At 46.2% G+C, this 21,025-nt stretch overlaps 1 protein-coding gene across 2 annotated transcripts in view; it reads right to left on the reverse strand.

Annotated features, from left to right (window-relative positions):
- The window catches only part of LOC106604940 (adhesion G protein-coupled receptor A3), a 286,173-nt gene that overhangs the window by 177,211 nt on the left and 87,937 nt on the right, over window positions 1-21,025 (reverse strand). For both annotated transcript variants that reach the window (XM_014200102.2, XM_014200092.2), the window contains exon 7: window positions 20,503-20,716. In XM_014200102.2, coding sequence (XP_014055577.2) covers window positions 20,503-20,716 — 214 coding nt within the window. The remainder of the gene's footprint in view (window positions 1-20,502; window positions 20,717-21,025) is intronic.

The raw sequence follows: 21,025 nt of genomic DNA on the forward strand, positions 1-21,025 counted from the left end.
TTAGTTATGCATAATATTTGCCATAAAATCTACATTTCCATGTGGCACCTCAGAGCATTGACTGCTTTGCTCCACACTTTTGTTAAGCAGCGTTCAGTGTTGCTGAATAATAGCAGCCGCGCTTTCCCCAAAAAACATGACTTGTCAAATTCGACTTAGGATCAACACTATGCCATGGGTGTGTGACAGTTGACATTCAAATTATAAATGACAGGCAAGAGAAGGCACTCAAATCTTCCACAGTAAAAAAATGATTAGTTGTTGAGTGCCGGAGAATAATCCTTGACAGTGCTTCTGAACAGAGGATATGCAAGAAATATTTATTCAGCGACATAATCTATAGTTCCCTGTGGCTTTTTCCACCAATACTCTCAAATGGGATTTTTTTTTTTTTACTTAGCTCTTGCTGTTATGTTTCCTGGAATTCATTCAGTAGCATCGATCTGAATCCCATAGACATGATGACACTAATATTTGAAATACCCTTTTCACACTATCGTGCTGATCTGAACCCAACTGTGCTGGCTTGGACATCTTTTTATATTGTCCCCTTCAGCACGGTTCCAGACACTATGGTGGATGGATGTGGATGGATGTGTACCCCGGCCAAGTTAGTACAGTTTGGCTTGGTTTGGCTTAGGGCTGTGGAGGTCATGAAATTGTCAGCCGGTGATTGTCAAGTAAATAACTGCCTCAACTGTCTCAAGAACATTGACTGTTAATTAACATAAACACATTTAGCATCTCCTGGCTTCCACGCATAGCCTACAAGCCACTGATGCAGACCTTTGGAACCTCTACATTTTAAAAAGTCTAATAAATACATTTAATATAGCATACACAATCACAATACATTTTTTAGACGGGTCTAAAGAAACATGATATGAAGAAAATGTAGTCTATTTCAGAACAACAGAATAGCATACTCTTGAGTTGTCCTTATGCTCGGCCCTGATCTGGCTATGCCATATGGGTGTGGGCTACACTAGTTCATTTAGCAGACAAGATTTGCTTAGAATTCCGTGGCCCAGTTGATAGTATGAAGAATAGAATTGAACACAGCTGAATAAAATAGAAAGGATATTTTCTCAACGATTTCTGAGGGTGTGCGCACATGTGACTTCTGTGTTGAGCGGTTAACAAAGAAACAGGTCCTCCTATATGCTTCATTTAGAGTTATTTATGCAACTTTAGTTGTGATCAAAACATATAGCCCAACGTTTGTATTTTTAATACATTGTATGGCTGCATGATATGACTCTAATGATGATTTGAAAAAAGTCGCTTGAAAAGGCATGAGCTCTGCTTTGTTTCTTGTGCAAGCTGCGCACACTTCCTCAGTCTCTCGTTCACAATTTTGACAAGCACTTGATAATCCCCTGAATTTCCCGGCAACATCCCCCTTGTGTGGCCATAACGCCCCCTAAAAAAATCCATGCCTTTTGCGGCCAATGGCCATTGTGCCCCTGGGCTTAATATAATAATTAGAATTCCCTTCTCCCGCCTGCATGCCCTGAATCACCTCTCACTCACATGGCGCTCTCAGATATCTCAATTCTTGTTAGCTGATACCCGTCACAGGATCGGGTCCTTCTCACAGGCATCTCAGCTCCGAAGTAGGCTACAAGTGAAGACAGACACATCGGGGACGCAACTGTGCACGTCCTTCTTATCAAATTCCGAGGCGCATATGCTAGAAGAACTGTCCACATTTACTTTGTCAGCCAATAAGATGAGTAGGCCTAACAAACAACAAAAGCACTAGCCTATGTCAATATACTATCCCCCATAGTACAAAAGTTGACCTATTCCATTGGTCAACTTGTCCTTCTGTGCGAGAAATAAATATTCCAAACATAGTCTGGGAAGGTTGTGGGATTCGATAGATCCCAAATGAATACAACCACTAACATCAATTTTTTTTTTTTAAACCAATGAGGCTGATGCAACAGATGAGAACGTTTAGCTTAAATGTTGATAAACTATTACGCTATTTCTTCAAATTATAAGCGCAGCAATGCGCAAACAGCAGTAGGCTATAAGCGCAAATGTTCCAAAATGCTATCAATTAGCTGGAAAACACCATTCTCAAAAGTGAGCGCAAATGCGATTATGCATGTGATGCTTTATTACAAAGGTGCATTACTTATTTTTTTGTGAACAATAGTTTTTTAAAAATTTTTTATAAAGGTGCATTTTTATGGTGAAAATTATCTTCCCCAAACTTGAAACTCACCTATGTATGCCAGTTAGGCTCTACACCAGTTTTAATGCGGATTAATGTGCTTCATTTTAAGAAGTTATTTGTTATTTAGTTGTGATACAAACCTATGGGCTAGGCTACATGCGGTGTGTGACTATGATTTGAAAAAGTCGCAAAAAAAGGCCTGCACTGTTTCTTGCCTTACTGCACACAAGCTGGGCATCATTCACAAGTGATAATATATCTGTCACGGTCGTCGTAATGGATGGACCAAGGCGCAGCGGGTATGTGAATGCTCATTTTTATTAAACACGAAACAAAACAGGGAAACGATGAACGGACGACAAACAGTCTTGTAGGCTCACATAGCAATACAAAGAACAATCTCCCACAATCCCCAAAACAAACAAACTCCTAATTATAGGACCTTCAATCAGAGGCAACGATAACCAGCTGCCTCCAATTGAAGGCCCCAATCCCAAATACTAAACATAGAAATAAACACCCTAGAAACAGACATAGAACGGTACAACATAGAACTAAACCAAAAACCCCGGTAACATAAATAAAACGCTCCTCTACATAAACACACACTCAAAACCATATAAAACAAATACCCCCTGCCACGTCCTGACCAAACTATAATAACAAATAACCCCTTTACTGGTCAGGACGTGACAATATCATTCACAAGTGATAGGCTAATATTGTCACCCATCAGAATATTCTTGATTTAATTTTGCCTTTACATTAATTTGGATTTAGAATGGACCAGTAACATGCACCTGTCTCGGAACAGGGGCAGTGGAAAAAAATACCTGTCATCTATACACTTAAATAGCGAATGGAGGACGCTTTTCCTGTGGTTCATTTTCATGCCAGCCAGGTAGGATATACTCCTGTTGTAAAGCGAAGCAATATGCTTAATATTAGGAAAGTAAAATGGAGGGGGAGTCGAGAGCTGAGAGAGAGGCCAAACTCCTGGATGTTTCGCAGGTCTGTTAGCTAAAAGCTTTGAACACTGATCATTATTTCATTGGCTGGAGCAGAAAGAAGAACCTGAGTGGCGTTTGGGATTTGAGTTAAAACTTGCTCTGAGACACAGTTTGCCACAATGTTGTTATTTTCTGGATGACAAGATGTCAAATAACCAAATTACAACCAATGTGTCTCTATTACAACCAGGTAAAGGCGTCTTTTTCATGACTAAGAGCGCATTTTGGTTGCTATCTGGTCAGATAACCAGATTAAACCAGATAAAGACGTCTTCTTCATCCTGAAACCTACTGGTGACCCGGGCTACTTCTCCTCCCTTTCCCGCTCAGGAAAACATCCTTATACATCGAGATAGATGTAGTTACATGTAGCTAGATTAATTATTCTTTCCTCTTCCCTTGCTTAGCTCCCTTGGCTATGCCCAGTAATAAACCACTCTACATCAGAGTGACTGATAAAGTGAGCACTCTGTGTGAGTCCAGTCCAGTGATGTTGAGTAACCCTGTATTAGCATGGGCAACTCAGTGCTGCTGCTGCTACTGCCACTGCCTCGGTCATCTCCACCACCACAGGCAGAAATAGAACACAGCTCTCTCTCCCTAAAACAGCAGTGCTCCTTCTAAGGGACACAACCACAAAGTAGTGTATCAACTCTCCAGTCAGGTTCTAAATAGAAACCCTCTGAGCTTAATCCAATATCCGCTTGTCTGATGTCTCCATGCAAGCAGCTTGCTTGTCTTTAATTTCTAGGAAAGAGAAAACTGAGGAGAAGGAAGCATTGAAACATATTATGATGATGATAACGACATGATGATGATGTTGATGATTATGATTACGTAAAGACTTGATGATGGCAATAATGACCAGTCAATAATGAAATAAAGTGCCGTGTCTGTCTGTCTGAGTGTGTGTTCATGTGCAAGTCTATGTGTGAGAGACTGAGACATGAATAGTATGCAGAGGACTGTTACAGTACATCACTGGTGAACAGGCCAACCAACACATACAATGGGAAATAAAGTATCTCTTCCCCTCCTCTCACCCCCTACTCTCCCAGCTCTAGCCCCCCAATCCCCCTTTCCTTCCTTAATTTCGCCTTCTTCTCCCTACTGCCTGAGCAAAGCAAACTCACTGCTGAGGACTTAAGCAACAAAGTGGAAGCTAGATTAAATCAAATCATATTTTATTTGTCACATACCCATGTTCAGCAGGTGATAATGCGAGTGTAGCGAAATGCTTGAACTTCTAGTTCCGACAGTGCAGTGATATCTATCAAGTAACCTAACAAATTCACAACAACTACCTTATACACACAAATGTAAAGGGATGGAATAAGAATATGTACATATAAATATATGGATGAGCGATGGCCGTGCGGCATAGGGAAGATACAATAGATGGTATGAAATAGAGGTCGACCGATTAATCGGAATGGCCGATTAATTAGGGCCGATTTCATGGTTTCATAACAATCGGTAATCGGTAATTTTGGCCGCCGATTTGCCGATTAATTTTCTTTTTTTGGGGGGCCATTTTTTTTTTGTTTTACACCTTTATTTAACTAGGCAAGTCAGATTAAGAACACATTCTTATTTTCAATGACGGCCTAGGAACGGGGGTTAACTGCCTTGTTCAGGGGGGATTCGGGGATTCGTTTTTGCAACCTTCCGGTTACTAATCCAATCTAACGCACGAGGAGCCTGCATGGCAGGCTGACTACCTGTTACATGAGGGCAGCAAGAAGCCAAGGTAAGTTGCTAGCTAGCATTAAACTTATCTTATAAAAAACTATCAATCTTAACATAATCACTAGTTAACTACACATGGTTGATGATATTACTAGTTTATCTAATGTGTCCTGCGTTGCATATAATCGATGTGGTGCCTGTTAATTTATCATTGAATCATAGCCTATTTCGCACATTTGCGAAAAAAGCACTGTCGTTGCACCAATGTACCTAACCATAAACATCAATGCCTTTCTTTAAAATCAATAAACAAGTATATATTTTTAAACCTGCATATTTAGTTAATAATGCCTGAAAACATGAAATTGTGTCACATCTCTAGCGTTCATTGCACGCAGAGTCAGGGTATATGCAACAGTTTGGGCCGCCTGGCTCGTTGTGAACTAATTTGCCTGAATTTTACGTAATTATGACATAACATTGACATAACATAACTCGTAAGCATTCATTCAGACAGCACTTTCGTGCATTTGGCCAGCAGCTCTTCGCTGTGTTTCAAGCTGTTTATGACTTCAAACCGGGTGGGTATAATTTGTGGAACGTTCCAACAGGAATCTATTCCAAAAACTTCGTAAATAACAAGGTTGCCAAAAAACAACGCATACAAAGTTGTATAGCGGCAGAATAAGATACCGGGTAGTGAGTGGTCTATTTCATTGCGTTTTTTACTCATCACGTTTATTCCGAAAAATGTCTGTCCTCACTCTGGTTGCCTATAGACAAACATTAAGAATAAGCTACGTGGTGAGTTGATGCCTATTCGGCAGCTAGTTAGCTAGGTTTGTATGCGTTGCTACTTTGTATGCATTGTTGGTTGGCAACCTTTTACTTTACGTTTTTTGGAAAAGATTTCTAAAACTGTTTGAATGGTGTCTGTGAGTATAACAGAACTCATATGGCAGGCCAAAACCTGAGAAGATTCCATACAGAAAGGCCCTGTCTGACAATTTGTTGTCGTTCTGTTGCATCTCTATCGAAAATACAGCATCTGTGCTGTAACGTGACATTTTCTAAGGCTTCCATTGGCTCTCTAAAGCCGCCAGGGCGAAGAACAGCAGGAGAATTTGTAAGTGGTCAACCTGGGGACAGTGACACTGGAGATGCGCGGTCACGAGACTAATGCATTTTTTCTTCCAGCCTTTGAATGAATACAACGTTGCCCGGTTGGAATATTATCGCTATTTTACGAGAAAAATAGCAAAAACATTTATTTTAAACAGCGTTTCACATGCTTCTAAGTACGGTAATGGAATATTTTTAATTTTTTTGTCACAAAATGCGCTCGCGCGTCACCCTTCGGATAGTGACCTGAACGCACGAACAAAACGGAGCTATTTGGATATAACTATGGATTATTTGGAACCAAAACAACATTTGTTGTTGAAGTAGAAGTCCTGGGAGTGCATTCTGACGAAGAACAGCAAACGTAATCCAATTTTTCTAATAGTAATTCTGAGTTTAGGTTGTCCCAAACTTGGTGTGTGTCAAAATAGCTAGCCGTGATGGCCGAGCTATGTACTCAGAATATTGCAAAATGTGCTTTCGCCGAAAATCTATTTTAAAATCTGACACCGCGATTGCATAAAGGAGTTCTGTATCTATAATTCTTAAAATAATTGTTATGTATTTTGTCAACGTTTATCATGAGTAATTTAGTAAATTCACCGGAAGTTTTCGGTGGGTATGCTAGTTCTGAACATCACATGCTAATGTAAAAAGCTGGTTTTTGATATAAATATGAACTTGATTGAACAAAACATGCATGTATTGTATAACATAATGTCCTAGGAGTGTCATCTGATGAAGATCATCAAAGGTTAGTGCTGCATTTAGCTGTGGTTTTGGTTTTTGTGACGTATATGCTTGCTTTGAAAATGGCTGTGTGATTATTTTTGGCAGAGTACTCTCCTGACATAATCTAATGTTTTGCTTTCGCTGTAAAGACTTTTTGAAATCAGACAATGTGGTTAGATTAACGAGAGTCTTATCTTTAAAATGGTGTAAAATAGTTGATTGTTTGAGAAAATTGAATTCTGGTATTTTAGTTGGTTTTGTATTTCGCGCCGTGCGATGCCATTGGTTGTTGGCTAGGGGTTCCGCAGGCAGAACGGGGTTCCGCTAGCGGAACGTCTGTCCTCAACAGGTTAAGTTAACCTGTTAGGGATAGGGGGCAGTATTTGCACGGCCGGATAAAAAACGTACCCGATTTAATCTGGTTACTACTCCTGCCCAGTAACTAGAATATGCATATAATTGTTTGATTTGGATAGAAACGTTTCTAAAACTGTTTGAATGGTGTCTGTGAGTATAACAGAACTCATATGGCAGTCAAAACCCTGAGACAAATCCTGACAGGAAACTGAAATCTGATGTGTGGATATCACTTCAAACATTTGCCATTGAAACACACAGGGGCTTGTGAATCATTTAGCACTTCCTATGGCTTCCACTAGATGTCCCCAGTCTTTACAAAGTGGTTTGAGTCTTCTATGGTAGTAACTGACCCAAAGAGAGGCTGTTGATATTGGTCACAGGGGATGGGCCATTACCATTGTGACGTCGGCGCCCATGGCTACTCTCCCTTTTCGAAACGTTTTGAAAAACAATGCAACCGTCCCAATGGAATATTATTGAAGCCCTGGTTGAAAAAGCCCCTAAAGATTTATGTTATACAACGTTTGACATGTTTGAACGAACTGAAATATATTTTTTTTGCTCATTCCTGACGACAAGTCAGACGCACACGGTACATTTTCACTAGTCTTCGGAGCACGCTAACACTATTGGGACATAAATTATTAACTTTTTTGAACAAAACTACATTTGTTATGGACCTGGGATTCCTAGAAGTGCCTTCTGATAAAGATAATCAAAGGTAAGGGATTATTTACAATAGTATTTTTGATGGTTGATCGTTCCAAGATGGCTCCAACATTTATAGCCTAGACTTTTTTCTGGGCATACCACGTCGTTTATTGCAAAGTGTGATTTCCCAGTAAAGTTATTTTTAAATCTGGCAAAGCGATGGCATTCAAGACATGTTAATCTATAAGTCTTTGAATGACAATATTACATTTTAACAGTGTTTTCGAATAGTAATTTTGTAAATTGTAGCGCTAATTCACCGGAAGCATTTGAGGGAAAAGATTTTCTGAACGTCATGCGCCGATGTAAAATGCTGTTTTTATATATAAATATGAACTTTATCGAACAAAAAATGCATGTGTTGTGTAACATGATGTCCTAGGAGTGTCATCTGATGAAGGTTGTCAAAGGTTAGTGCTGCATTTAGCTGTGTTTTGGGTATTTGTGATGCATGCTAGTTGCTTTGAAAATGGCTGTGTGATTATTTCTGGCTGGGTACTCTGCTGACATAATCTAATGTTTTGCTTTTGCTGTAAAGCCTTTTTGAAATCGGACAACGTGGTTCGATTCAGGAGAGGTGTATCTATAAAACGGTGTAAAATAGTCATATGTTTGAGAAATTGAAGTTATAGCATTTATGAGGTTTTGCATTTAGCGCGATGCGATTCCACTGGCTGTTGATTAGGGTGGGACGCAAGCGTCCCACTGGCCCAGACAGGTTAAAATAAGTGTTCATTCAGTATTGTTGTAATTATCATTATTATAAATAAAAAAATTAAAAAGTTAAAATAAAAAAAGTTGGCAAAAATTTTTGGGCCGATTAATCGTTTTTCTTTGGTCCTCCAATAATCGGTATCGGCATTGAAAAATCATAATCGGTCGACCTCTAGTATGAAATACAGTATGAGATGAGTAGTGTAGGATATGTAAACATTATTCAAGTGGCATTATTTAAAGTGACTAGTGATACATTTATTAAATTCATTAATTAAAGTCGCCAGTGATTCGGGTCTGTATGTTGGCAGCAGCCTCTCCATGTTTGTGATGGCTGTTTAACAGTTTGAAGGCCTTGAGATAGAAGCTGTTTTTCAGTCTCTCGGTCCCAGCTTTGATGCACCTGCAGTGACCTCGCCTTCTGGATGATAGCGGGATGAACAGGCAGTGGCTCGGGTGGTTGTTGTCCTTGATGATCTTTTTAGCCTTCCTGTGACATCGTGTGCTGTTGGTGTCCTGGAGAGCAGGTAGTTTGCCCCCAGTGATGCGTTGTGCAGACCGCACTACCCTCTGGAGAGCCTTGCGGTTGAGGGCGGTGCAGTTGCCATACCAGGCGGTGATACAGCCTGACAGGATGCTCTCGATTGTGCATCTGTAAAAGTTTGTGAGGGTTTTAGGTGACAACCCAAATTTCTTCAGTCTCCTGAGGTTGAAGAGGCGCTGTTGCGCCTTCTTCACCACGCTGTCTGTGTGGGTGGACCATTTCAGTTTGTCTGCGATGTGTACGCCGAGGAACTTAACACTGTCCACCTTCTCCACTACTGTCCCGTCGATGTGGATAGGGGGGGTGCTCCTCTGCTGTTTCCTGAAGTCCACGATCATCTCCTTTGTTTAGTTGACGTTGAGTGAGAGGTTGTTTTCATGACACCACACTCCGAGTGCCCTCACCTCCTCCCTGTAGGCTGTCTCGTCGTTGTTGGTAATCAGGCCCACTACTGTTGTGTCATCTGCAAACTTGATGATTGAGTTGGAGGCGTGCATGGCCACGCAGTCAACGGTGAACAGGGTTTACAGGAGGGGGCTGAGCACCACCCTTGTGGGGCCCTAGTGTTGAAGATCAGCGAAGTGGAGATGTTGTTTCCTACCTTCACCACCTGGGGGCGGCCAGTCAGAAAGTCCAGGACCCAATTGCACAGGGTGGGGTTGAGACCCAGGGCCTTAAGTTTAATGATGAGCTTGGAGGGTACTATGGTGTTGAATGCTGAGCTGTAGTCAATGAACAGCGTTATCACATAGGGCAGTGTGCAATGTGATGGCGATTGCATCGTCTGTGGACCTGTTGGGGCGGTATGCAAACTGAAGTGGGTCTAGAGTGGGAAGTAAGGTGGAGGTGATATGATCCTTGACTAGTCTCTCAAAGCACTTCATGATGACAGAAGTGAGTGCAACGGGGCGAGTTCAGTTATCTTTGCATTCTTTGGTACAGGAACAATGGTGGCCATCTTGAAGCATGTGGGGACAGCAGACTGAGATAGGGAGTGATTGAATATGTCCATAAACACACCAGCCAGCTGGTCTGCTCATGCTCTGAGGACACGGCTAGGGATGCCGTCTCGGCCAGCAGACTTGCGAGGGTTAACATATTTAAATGTCTTACTCACGTCGGCCATGGAGAAGGAGCAGGGGGGCCCGCAGTCCTTGGTAGTGGGCCGCGTCGGTGGCACTGCATTATCCTCAAAGCGGGCAAAGAAGGTTTTTAGCTTGTCTGGAAGCAAGACGTCGGTGTCTGTGACGTGGATGGTTTTCTTTTTGTAGTCCATAATTGCCTGTAGACCCTGCTACATACGTCTTGTGTCTGGGCCGTTGAATTGCAACTCCATTTCGTCCCTATACGACATATCACTTGTTTGACTGCCATGCGGAGGGAATAACTACACTGTTTATATTCAGCCATATTCCCTGACCTCTTCCCATGGTTGAATGCGGTGGTTTGCGCTTTCAGTTTTGCACGAATGCAGCCGTCTATCCATGGTTTCTGGTTGGGGTAGATTTTAATAGTCACAGTGGGTACAACATCTCCAATGCCCTTCCTAATAAACTCACTCACTGAGTCATTGTCTGAGGCTTCCCGGAAATTATCTTTGTTAAAATCCCCAGCTACAATAAATGCAGCCTCAGGATATATGGTTTCTAGCTTACATAGAGTCCAGTGAAGTTCTTTCAGGGCCGTCGAGGTATCTGCTTGGGGGGGATATACACGGCTGTGACTATAATTGAAGATAATTCTCTAGGGAAATAATGCGGTCGGCATTTCATTGTAAGGAATTCTAAGTCAGGTGAACAAAAGGACTTGAGGTCCTGTATGTTGTTATTGTTACACCATGAGTCGTTAATCATGAGTCATACACCCCCGCCCTTCTTCTTACCAGGGAGATGTTTGTTTCTGTCGGCGCCACACTTGAAGAAACCCGGTGGCTGTACCGACTCTGACAACATATCCCGAGTGAGCCATGTTTCTGTGAAACAGAGAATGTTACAATCTCTGATATCTCTCTGGAAGGCAACTCGTGCCCTAATTTCATCCACCTTGTTGTCTAGAGACTGGACATTGGCAACTAATATGCTCGGAAGCGGTGGGTGCTGTGTTCGCCTTCTTAGTCTGACCAGGAGGCCACTCCGCCTGCCTCTCCTGCTGCAACAATGTTGTTTTGGGTCAGCCTCTGGGATTCGATCCAATGTCCAGGGTGGAGGTCCGAACAAAAGATCCGCTTCGGGAAAGTCGTATTCCTGGTCGTAATGTTGGTAAGTTGACGTTGCTCTTATATCCAATAGTTATTCCCGGCTGTATGTATTAACACTTAAGATTTTCTGGGCTAACAATGTAAGAAATATACATAAAAAAAAGAATTACTGTATAGTTTCCAAAGGACTTGAAGCGAGGCGACCATCTCTGTTGGCGCCATCTTGCCAGATCACAAACTCTCCCAGATATCTGCTACACAGAGCTTAACTCAGACCCAGATAAACAGATTGTGTATAGAGGGTTTGTCCAGCTCCAGCAGTCAGCTTATGGGTGGTTTGGTGGTTTGATAGAAAACATTTTAGGAAGGTCGTCCTCAAAGGCTCACAACTGAATAATAACTATGAGAGGGAGCTTGGAGCTTGGAGCTGGGAGCGCAGCCCTGCAGCACTGAGCGGGACAGGGGCACAACACAAAGTAATGACCTAAATCCACACTAACACTGCGCTATTGTGGAGCTGTCTGCACCCAACGCTTCCCAAAGGCCTCGTTAGGAATTCTTACGCTCTTGCGCAGATATTTAACAATTTGTTTACATAATGCCTGCTTACAAGCCTGTAAACTTCAAAAGCGTCCCCTCCCCAACAACAAACCGAAATTCCAACTCTCAGGCATTTTACAAGAGGCTCTACGCCACAGAGTTGGTTTCCTACTTTCTCTTTCTCTAAGTAAGTGCGTGGGTGCTTCCGATCATAAATTCAGTTGAACAGCTACTGTATTCTTGCAAACAAATAAACATACTGTAGAAAACATAATCAAGATAATTTTTTTATATGGGGACCATAGTTAGCGAACACACAGACACACACCCACCCACACACCCACCACTGCAGGCCTCTGTGAAGGACTCTTGCTCAGTGATGATAACACTTTAATAGGGAAGGCTAAATCTGGGTATTAATGGTCGGACTTAAAGCATTATTGTGTGATTTGGGAATAAATAAAAGATCCCTCCTCCATAACAAGAGAAGCAGCTTCTTCCAAAGACATTTGTTCTCCCCCTCTCTTAAACCACTCCAACCAGTGTTGCGACCCCATTTAGCTTAACTTCATCCACTACAGATCATAGCCATGTGTAAATAGGGCAAAAGAATCCATGGGCTACGGGGCCCAATTAAGAACACTATTCATTCAAGAACCTTGTGAATGAAAATTGAGTTTAAAGGGAGCTGTTTGTATTTCTTTGCATTGTGTACATCGAAAAAACACTTTATAACAGTGTAACTCTACCAAAGCTTTTATGTGCAAAAATGTTAGGCTCTCACTTTGCCACTATCTACAGTATGTATTGTCTCTGTAATGCCATCAACAAACCTATCATCCCTCTGGCAATCAGAATTACTATTCCCTCTGACCTTGTCACAACATCGACGGAAGGTGGCGCCCCTCCTCGCCCGGGCGGCGCTCGGCGGTCGTCGTCGACCGGCCTACTAGATGCCACCGATCCTCTTTTATTTTCTGTTGGTCAGGTCTTGTTTAGTTGGCACCTGTTTAGTATTAGTTCATTAGTGGGGGAGGGTTATTTAGTCGTTCTGTGTAGGTTGTTCTTTGTGCGTGATTATTTTTGTTCAGGTGTTTGTTCTGAGGTACAAGTGTTTTTCCCTCTGCCTATGGGTTTTGTGGCAGCGTGTTTTGCGCTGCGTCCCTTCGCTGCGTGCGGGCTGTTATTTGGGCATTTGTGTTGCTTTGCCCTGCCTTACCTGTTTTCTTGGCAACATGTGGATTATTTATTAAAATGACGTGTGTTCACGGACTTGTGTCTCCTGTGCCTGACTTCGACCCTCCTGCTTCCTTGAGCACACTGACAGAATCACGCACCACCGATGGAGTCAGCAGGAGCCGCAGCGCCGACCCCGTCCATGGAGGAGAGGGTTGCCCAACACTCCACCATCCTTCATCGTCTGGGCAACGCCATGGACCAAGTATTGGGGCGCCTGGAGAGCTCCCAACCCATTTAACGCGGCTGCTCAACAGCCAGTGCCACCACCAGCGCCGACAGCACCCAGTTCCAGTGGGGTTAAACTCGCCCCCCCCCGAGGGAGTACGATGGGACGGCCGCTGGGTGTAAGGGTTTCCTACCTGGCGACCGTCCGTCCTCCTCCCTCGGGAGAGGAGAGTGTCAGCGTCCTCGTCTCGTGTCTCACGGGTAGAGCCCTGGCATGGGCCAACGCCATTTGGGACAGTCCGGACTCAGCCAGGGACCACTACCCGGAGTTCACCCGCCGCTTCCGTGCAGTGTTCGATCATCCCCCGGAGGGGAGAGCGGCGGGTGAGCGATTGTGTCACCTGACACAGGAGACGAGGAGCGCGCAAGACTTTGCCTTAGAGTTCCGGACCCTGGCGGCTGGAGCGGGGTGGAATGAGAGGGCACTGATAGATCACTACCGTTGTAGTTTGAGGGAGGACGTTCACCGGGAGTTAGCTTGTCGGGACACCACTAGCACCCTGGACCAGCTGATAGATCTGTCCATCCGACTGGACAACCTGCTGGCCGCCCGCGGGCGTCCGAACCGGGCCCTGCTCGTTCCACCTCCTAGCCCTCCTGCTCCCACGCCTATGGAGTTAGGAGTGCTGCATCCAGGAAGCCGGTAGGGGGAGCCCTCTCCTGCACCCACTGTGGTCGCAGAGGGCACACTGCTGACCGGTGCTGGAGGAGCTCGCCCGGGAGTCCAGACCGCAGGCAGAGCACTCCTTCGACATCTCAGGTGAGTCAGCACCAGTCTCACCCAGAGCCCCCTGTCAGTCATATGTATGTGTTAGTTTCCTTCCCTGAATTTTCCCCTCACTCCCGGCTTAAGGCGCTAGTCGATTCAGGCGCGGCGGGGAGTTTTATGGACCGTGGGGTCGCCAGTAAGTTAGGGATTCCCCTGGTTCAGTTATACCAACCCTTCCCCGTGCACGCCTTAGACAGTCGACCACTAGGGTCAGGGCTGGTCAGGGAGGTCACTGTGCCACTGGTCATGGTAATGCAGGGGGGGTCATGAGGAGAGTATCCGTCTCTTTCTCATTGATTCCCTGGCATTTCCGGTGGTGCTAGGGATCCCCTGGCTAGCCACTCACAACCCTAAGATTTCGTGGAGACAGAGGGCTCTTAAGGGGTGGTCGAAGGAGTGCTCGGGCAGATGTATAGGGGTTTCCATCGGTGCGACGACGGTGGAAAGTCCAGACCAAGTCTCTACCGTGCACATTCCCACAGAGTATGCCGATTTGGCTATCGCCTTCAGTAAAACGAAGGCGACTCAATTACCACCTCATCGACGAGGAGACTGTGCGATAAAACCTCCAGGTGAACGCTACACTTCCCTGGAGTCACGTGTATCCCCTGTCTCAGGAGGAGACAGTGGCTATGGAAACATACGTCACTGAGTCCTTGAGGCAGGGATACATTCGGCCATCCAAATCACCCATCTCCTCGAGCTTCTTTTTTGTGAAGAAAAAGGAGGGGGGGTTGCGTCCGTGCATTGACTATAGAGGTCTAAATTCCATCACGGTGGGGTTCAGTTACCCGCTACCTCTCATCACCAGGGCGGTGGAGTCATTTCACGGGGTGCGCTTTTTCACAAAACTGGATCTCAGGAGCACGTACAATTTGGTGCGTATCCGAGAGGGGGACGAGTGGAACACTGTATTTAGTACCACATCTGGCCATTATGAGTACCTCGTCATGCCGTATGGGTTAAATAATGCCCCCGCCGTCTTCCAATCCTTTGTGGATGAGATTCTCCGGGACCTGCTAGGTCAGGGTGTGGTGGTGTACATCGACGACATTCTGATCTACTCCCCCACCCGCGCCGTACATGTGTCCCTGGTGCGCAAAGTGCTTGGGCGACTGTTGGAGCATGACCTATACGTCAAGGCTGAGAAATGTGAGTTCTCCAAACAAGCAGTCTCTTTCCTTGGGTATTGCATTTCCACATCCGGGATGGTGATGGAATGTGACCGCATTTTGGCTGTGCGTAATTGTCCGACTCCCACCACGGTGAAGGAGGTGCAGCGGTTCTTGGGGTTTGCCAATTACTACCGGAGGTTTATCCAGGGCTTTGGGCAGGTGGCGGCTCCCATTACCTCACTGATGAAGGGGAGCCCGGTGCGGTTGCGGTGGTCGGCAGAGGCGGACAGGGCTTTTAGTCGGCTGAAGGCTCTGTTTACCGATGCTCCAGTGCTGGCGCACCCGGATCCCTCTTTGCCATTCATAGTGGAGGTGGACGCATCCGAGGCTGGGGTGGGAGCTGTGCTATCACAGCGCTCGGGCGAGCCCCCGAAGCTTCGCCCCTGTGCTTTCTTCTCTAAGAAGCTGAGCCCGGCGGAGCATAACTATGATGTGGGGGACAGGGAGTTGCTGGCTGTGGTAAGAGCCCTGAAGGTGTGGAGACATTGGCTTGAGGGGGCGCGACACCCTTTTCTCATCTGGACCGACCACCATAACATGGAGTACATCTGGGCGGCAAGGAGACTGAACCTTCGTCAAGCCAGGTGGGCAATGTTCTTTACGAGATTTCAGTTTACGATCTCGTACATCCCAGGTTCCCGAAACACTAAGGCTGACGTACTGTCTCGTCTCCATGACACCGAGGAACGGTCCACCGATCCCACTCCCATACTTCCAGCCTCCTGCTTAGTGGCACCGGTGGTCTGGGAGGTGGATGTGGACATTGAGTGGGCATTACGGGCGGAACCTACTCCCCCTCAAGGTCCCGTGGGTCGTAAGTACGTCCAGCTCTGTGTCCGTGATCGGTTGATCCGGTGGGCGCACACGTTACCCTCCTCGGATCACCCAGGGATTGAGCGGACGGTGCGGGGTCTTAGTGGGAAATACTGGTGGCCCACCTTGGTGAAAGATGTGAGACGCTATGTCTCCTCCTGTTCGGCGCTATGTCTCCTCCAGTGTAAGGCTCCTAGGCACCTGCCTAGAGGGACATTACAGCCCCTCCCCATTCCACAGCGACCATGGTCTCACCTGTCGGTGGATTTCCTCACCGATCTCCCGCCGTCTCAGGGGAACACCATGATCCTGGTCGTTGTGGATCGGTTCTCTAAGTCCTGCCGTCTGCTCCCTTTACCCGGTCTTCCTACGGCCCTGCAGACTGCAGAGGCTCTATTCACCCACGTCTTCTGGCACTACGGGGTGCCTGAGGACATCGTCTCTGATCGAGGTCCCCAGTTCATGTCCCGGGTGTGGCGGGCGTTTATGGAGCGACTGGGGGTTTCGGTCAGTTTGACCTCAGGTTTTCACCCCGAGAGTAATGGACAGGTAGAGAGGATTAATCAGGATGTGGGCAGGTTTCTGCGGTCCTACTGCCGGGACCGGCCAGGGGAGTGGGCGAGGTTCGTGCCATGGGCCGAGATGGCACAGAACTCTCTCTGCCACTCCTCTACCAACCTATCGTCTTTCCAGTGTGTGTTGGGTTACCAGCCGGTCCTGATGCCCTGGCATCAGAGCCACACGGAGGCCCCTACAGTAGAGGACTGGGTCCAGCGCTCTAGGGAGACCTGGAATGCCGTTCAAGAATCCATTGAATGGGCCAGGGGACGACAGAAGGAGACCGCAGACCGTCGCCGCAGTGAGGCCCCCGTGTTTACCCCGGGGGAGAGAGTCTGGCTCTCAACCCGGAACCTGCCCCTCCGCCTGCCCTGCCGGAAACTGGGTCTGCGGTTTGTGGGGCCATTTAAAGTCCTCAGGAGAATAAATGAGGTGTGTTACAGGTTACAGCTTCCCTCTTATTATCGTATTAACCCCTCGTTTCATGTGTCTCTCCTCAGGCCGGTGGTAGCTGGTCCGCTGCAGGACGCTGAGGTACAGGAGGTCCCTCCGCCCCCCCCGAACATCGGGGGGGCCCCAGCGTACACAGTCCAGTCCATCTTGGACTCCAGGCGCCAGGTAAGGGGCCTGCAGTACCTCGTGGACTGGGAGGGGTACGGTCCGGAGGAGAGGTGCTGGGTACCGGTGGAGGACATTTTGGACCCATCGCTATTTCGGGAGTTGCTCTACGTTCTCTCATGTGCTGGTTTAGAACACAGTGGCAGGAACATTCCAGGAGCCAATCAGCTTGAGGAGAAGTGTGAAGTTAAATCAAGGGATGAGGAGAATGAGAAAGTTAGAAATAGAAATGGGAGAAACAGAACAGATTTAAAAAAAATGCCTGGAGAGCGAAAGGTGCGAGGGAGAAAAGAAAAGGAGAGCGAGAGAGCAGAGAGCGAGAGAGAGAGAGCAGAGAGAGCGAGCGAGAAACCCATCAGAGAACGAGGTAGAGCTTTTCCTCTCAGTTCAGTGGCATATTAGGGTGATTAAAAATGGAGGGGATTAAGAAAGATACCTCCGAAGCGGCAGCTAGCTACAGGCTTTCAAGTGCTTGATTAATGGGGCATGATTCACATGCTGGTCCCATGTCCTCCGCTAGCATCAGTTACTGAGAGTTTAGCCTGGCAACATTACACAGTCTGCAGCAGCCTGGGCCAGCCACACACACACACACACACACACACAGCACCGGCATCAGTATTCAGGGACCATTATTTGGGGTCAAAATTCTGAATGAAATAGGGAAATGGAAGATCTTATCATCCTGTGCCTGTGAGCGTCACCCCAAATGTCCTCAGTGACAGCAAGACTACGTAACATATGCTGAATGTTTACACTGGCACAGTGTAACATGGCACCCTCTGAGGAATGGGCAACATTGGTTTGTGACCACACTCAATTGAGGTGAGAGAAAAGCTATGAAAACATTTTGGGAACACCTTAATAGGGGGTCATAAAATCCAAATTCAATATGACTTCAGCGTGTCTGATCAAAGAACACATCGGGGGGGGGGGTTTAGCTACATCTTAAATCCTGTGTTTTTAGACTTTTCCTCTCCAGTGGGCCATCATACAGGGCTAGAGGTACTGACTCACACAGACACACACTGCTAAGAGAACGTTATTTCAAAGTGAACTCCATCAACAGAGAGAGCATAACGATTGAAAATACGGCCTCATGTCATTAAACTGGCATTGACTCAGGCCTAGCTGCTGGCATGGCGGGCAGGTCAGAGCATTACTAATCCCTGATACTTTATTTAATGAGAGCACCAGGGCCAGAAAGTCCCCCCTCTCTCTAATTCCCTACTTGTCTGTCGACACACTTGTTGATGATATAGGAGCTCAGACTGGGCTGAGAGCTGTGTTTTTGTTGGATGGGACGTTTTATACACTCAACAGTCTGCAGTGGAAAACAAGGCAGTTCCTCAGTTCCAGCTTGCCTTTTTTCACTCTGCTGGGAAAGCTTGACTGTGCCTGTGGCTGCCAAGAGCAACATGACCGTATAGGTTCCACTTCGATGGAGAAAATTGCATAATTTGTGTATACAAGGGAAAGCGCCGGCTAATTGCGAGTCCTAATCAGAATGAGAGTGAGGCTAAATCCATCACATTCCGCACAGGGACGCAGTAGTGGAAAAGGAGAGTTGGAAGTGTTTGTGTGTGTGTGTGTGTGTGTGTGTGTGTCTACACGTGCATGCTAGAGTGTGTTCCTGAAGTGCGTGCGTTGCTGTGAGGAGTCAGAGGGCTCGACTCACACTGATGAACGTCACAAATCCCCGAGCCACTTAATGGAGTTAGATTGCGTAAGGACGTCCCATTAGAACAGAACACCACCTAACAATGGACACTGGGTTGACTCTCTATCAGGCCCGATCCACTCTGCTCTGTATGCTGTAGAGTACACAGGCATGTGTTAATCACTCTTCAGCCCATTCACACATACAAGTGATTCATTCACCAGAGCAGCTTGATGGGCTTTTGTGTGTACACACAATTCACAACTTAACACTACAGCTGTTAGTTACTATGAGCTGCGAATGATCCACAGCCATTAGCCAGTTCGGAATGAGTGGCCAGGTGTGAATTACAGACCTCATTGGAGAGGCAATGCTGTCATTCCATTTTGGCAGTCCGCAACAGAACAATCTGTCAATACAAACTAAATGCAGGAAGGAAGGGTAACACTGAATGCCGTTAGCCTATTGAGATATTTAAGTGGACACGCAACATATCTTTTCAGTAATCCTCATACTAGGAGACAATCAACTCAGCCACAAAGCTATAGAGAATATAACATAATAGTACACGTCAACATCAAGTGGGAATGTTGGTCAAATCAGGAGCAGTGGGAGCGACGGTATTCCGGGACGGTATCCTTCCCAGATCTGGGAAAGGAGCTGGCATTCCGGGTGCTATGTAAACCGTGACAATGAGTGTTCCGGCCCTGTTGACACAGGGAAAAAATATTTCTGTCAACACTCCATCAATATTTATGTTAGAGCCCCCGGCTCAGAGCATAGCAGCAGTTAAACTAATCAACAGCAATGTGCTCTTCCATATGAGCCTGCTTGCCGCCAAGCAGACCTGGATTCAAATACCATTTGAAAATTGTTCCAATACTTTGAGGGTTCGCTTTAGCATGTCTAGAGGGCCAGATGGGCGGGATTTACCGGTTTGAGATGATTTGATTGGTCCAATAAGCCAGGCAAACTCAATTGAGCACATATAAAGTGTTTTAAATGATTTCAAATCGTTTTTGAATCCAGGTCTTCTGCCAAGCTAACAGAAACAGTAGCCTGAAGAGGAAACAAAGAGAGGAAGAGGATGTGTTGGGACGGGCCCCAAAAATGTGAGAAAAGCAGCGCTGCTGACCGCATTATCACTGTAATTATGCTTCCGCATCTGTTCCTGTCAGTGTGTGATCACCGAATGCTCCGACAACGTTCCCGGAGCGCTCTGAAAACCTCCAGAGGGGCACAGATTGGCTCTCAGAGGTGGTGGCACACTGCCAACCCAATTCTGTCCCTGTCCTTTCAGATCCCTATCAAGAGTGGACGATACCATGAAGTAAATCACGGCTACAATAAGGGAGAGAAAGGGGATGGTGTGTGAGTGTTTGTGTTGTGTATGTTTGCATACAGATGTGTGTGGTTGTGTGTCAGGGCATGTGAGCATGATAAGCGAGACGCAGTGATGTGGGTGAGTGTTTGTGTGTGTGTACTGCACAACTGTACCGCATGAGCACAGACACGTGCATGCGTGTGAAAGTACTGCACAACTGTTACACATGAGTGCATGCGTGTGTGTGTGTGTGTGTGTGTCAGCGAGCGAGCGAGAGCGATTAGCTCTCCCCTCATGTCCCCAATACCCCCTACCTGGTTAGCAGGCAGCAGTCATGGACCAGGGTTTCCTCCACGTAGACACCCCTGCCCTCATTGCTGTGGATGGCGTGACCATTGTGGCGCCAGCGCAGCTTGACCGAGGGGTCCAGGTATGACACGGTGCACTGCAGAGGTAGCCGGTCCCCACGGAACACCACCTGTCTCTGGGACGGGATCAGCTGGAACAGGGGCAGCTCCAGAGGCCCATCTGAAGAGGAAAGGCAGATATCAGGGAGAGAAGAAGAGAAGGGGAAGGGGAGAACTCATTCATCCAGAGGGAAGGAGATATTGGTGGGGGATAGGAAAGGGATTGATGATTCCCCATGGTTGAAATATCAGTTATGAAGTATTGACAATGTTACCACACAAAAATACACATACAATATCCACAAATACACATACACACACAAACACATACACATCAGCAATCAGGAGAAAGCAATATGCTTGTAGGAATGAACGAAAGCTGTGGGGAACATAGAGGATTTTCAGCCAAGCAAATCATTTAATACCAGAT

This window comes from Salmo salar, chromosome ssa01, assembly GCF_905237065.1.
Source record: "Salmo salar chromosome ssa01, Ssal_v3.1, whole genome shotgun sequence".
Taxonomy (NCBI): Eukaryota; Metazoa; Chordata; class Actinopteri; order Salmoniformes; family Salmonidae; genus Salmo; species Salmo salar.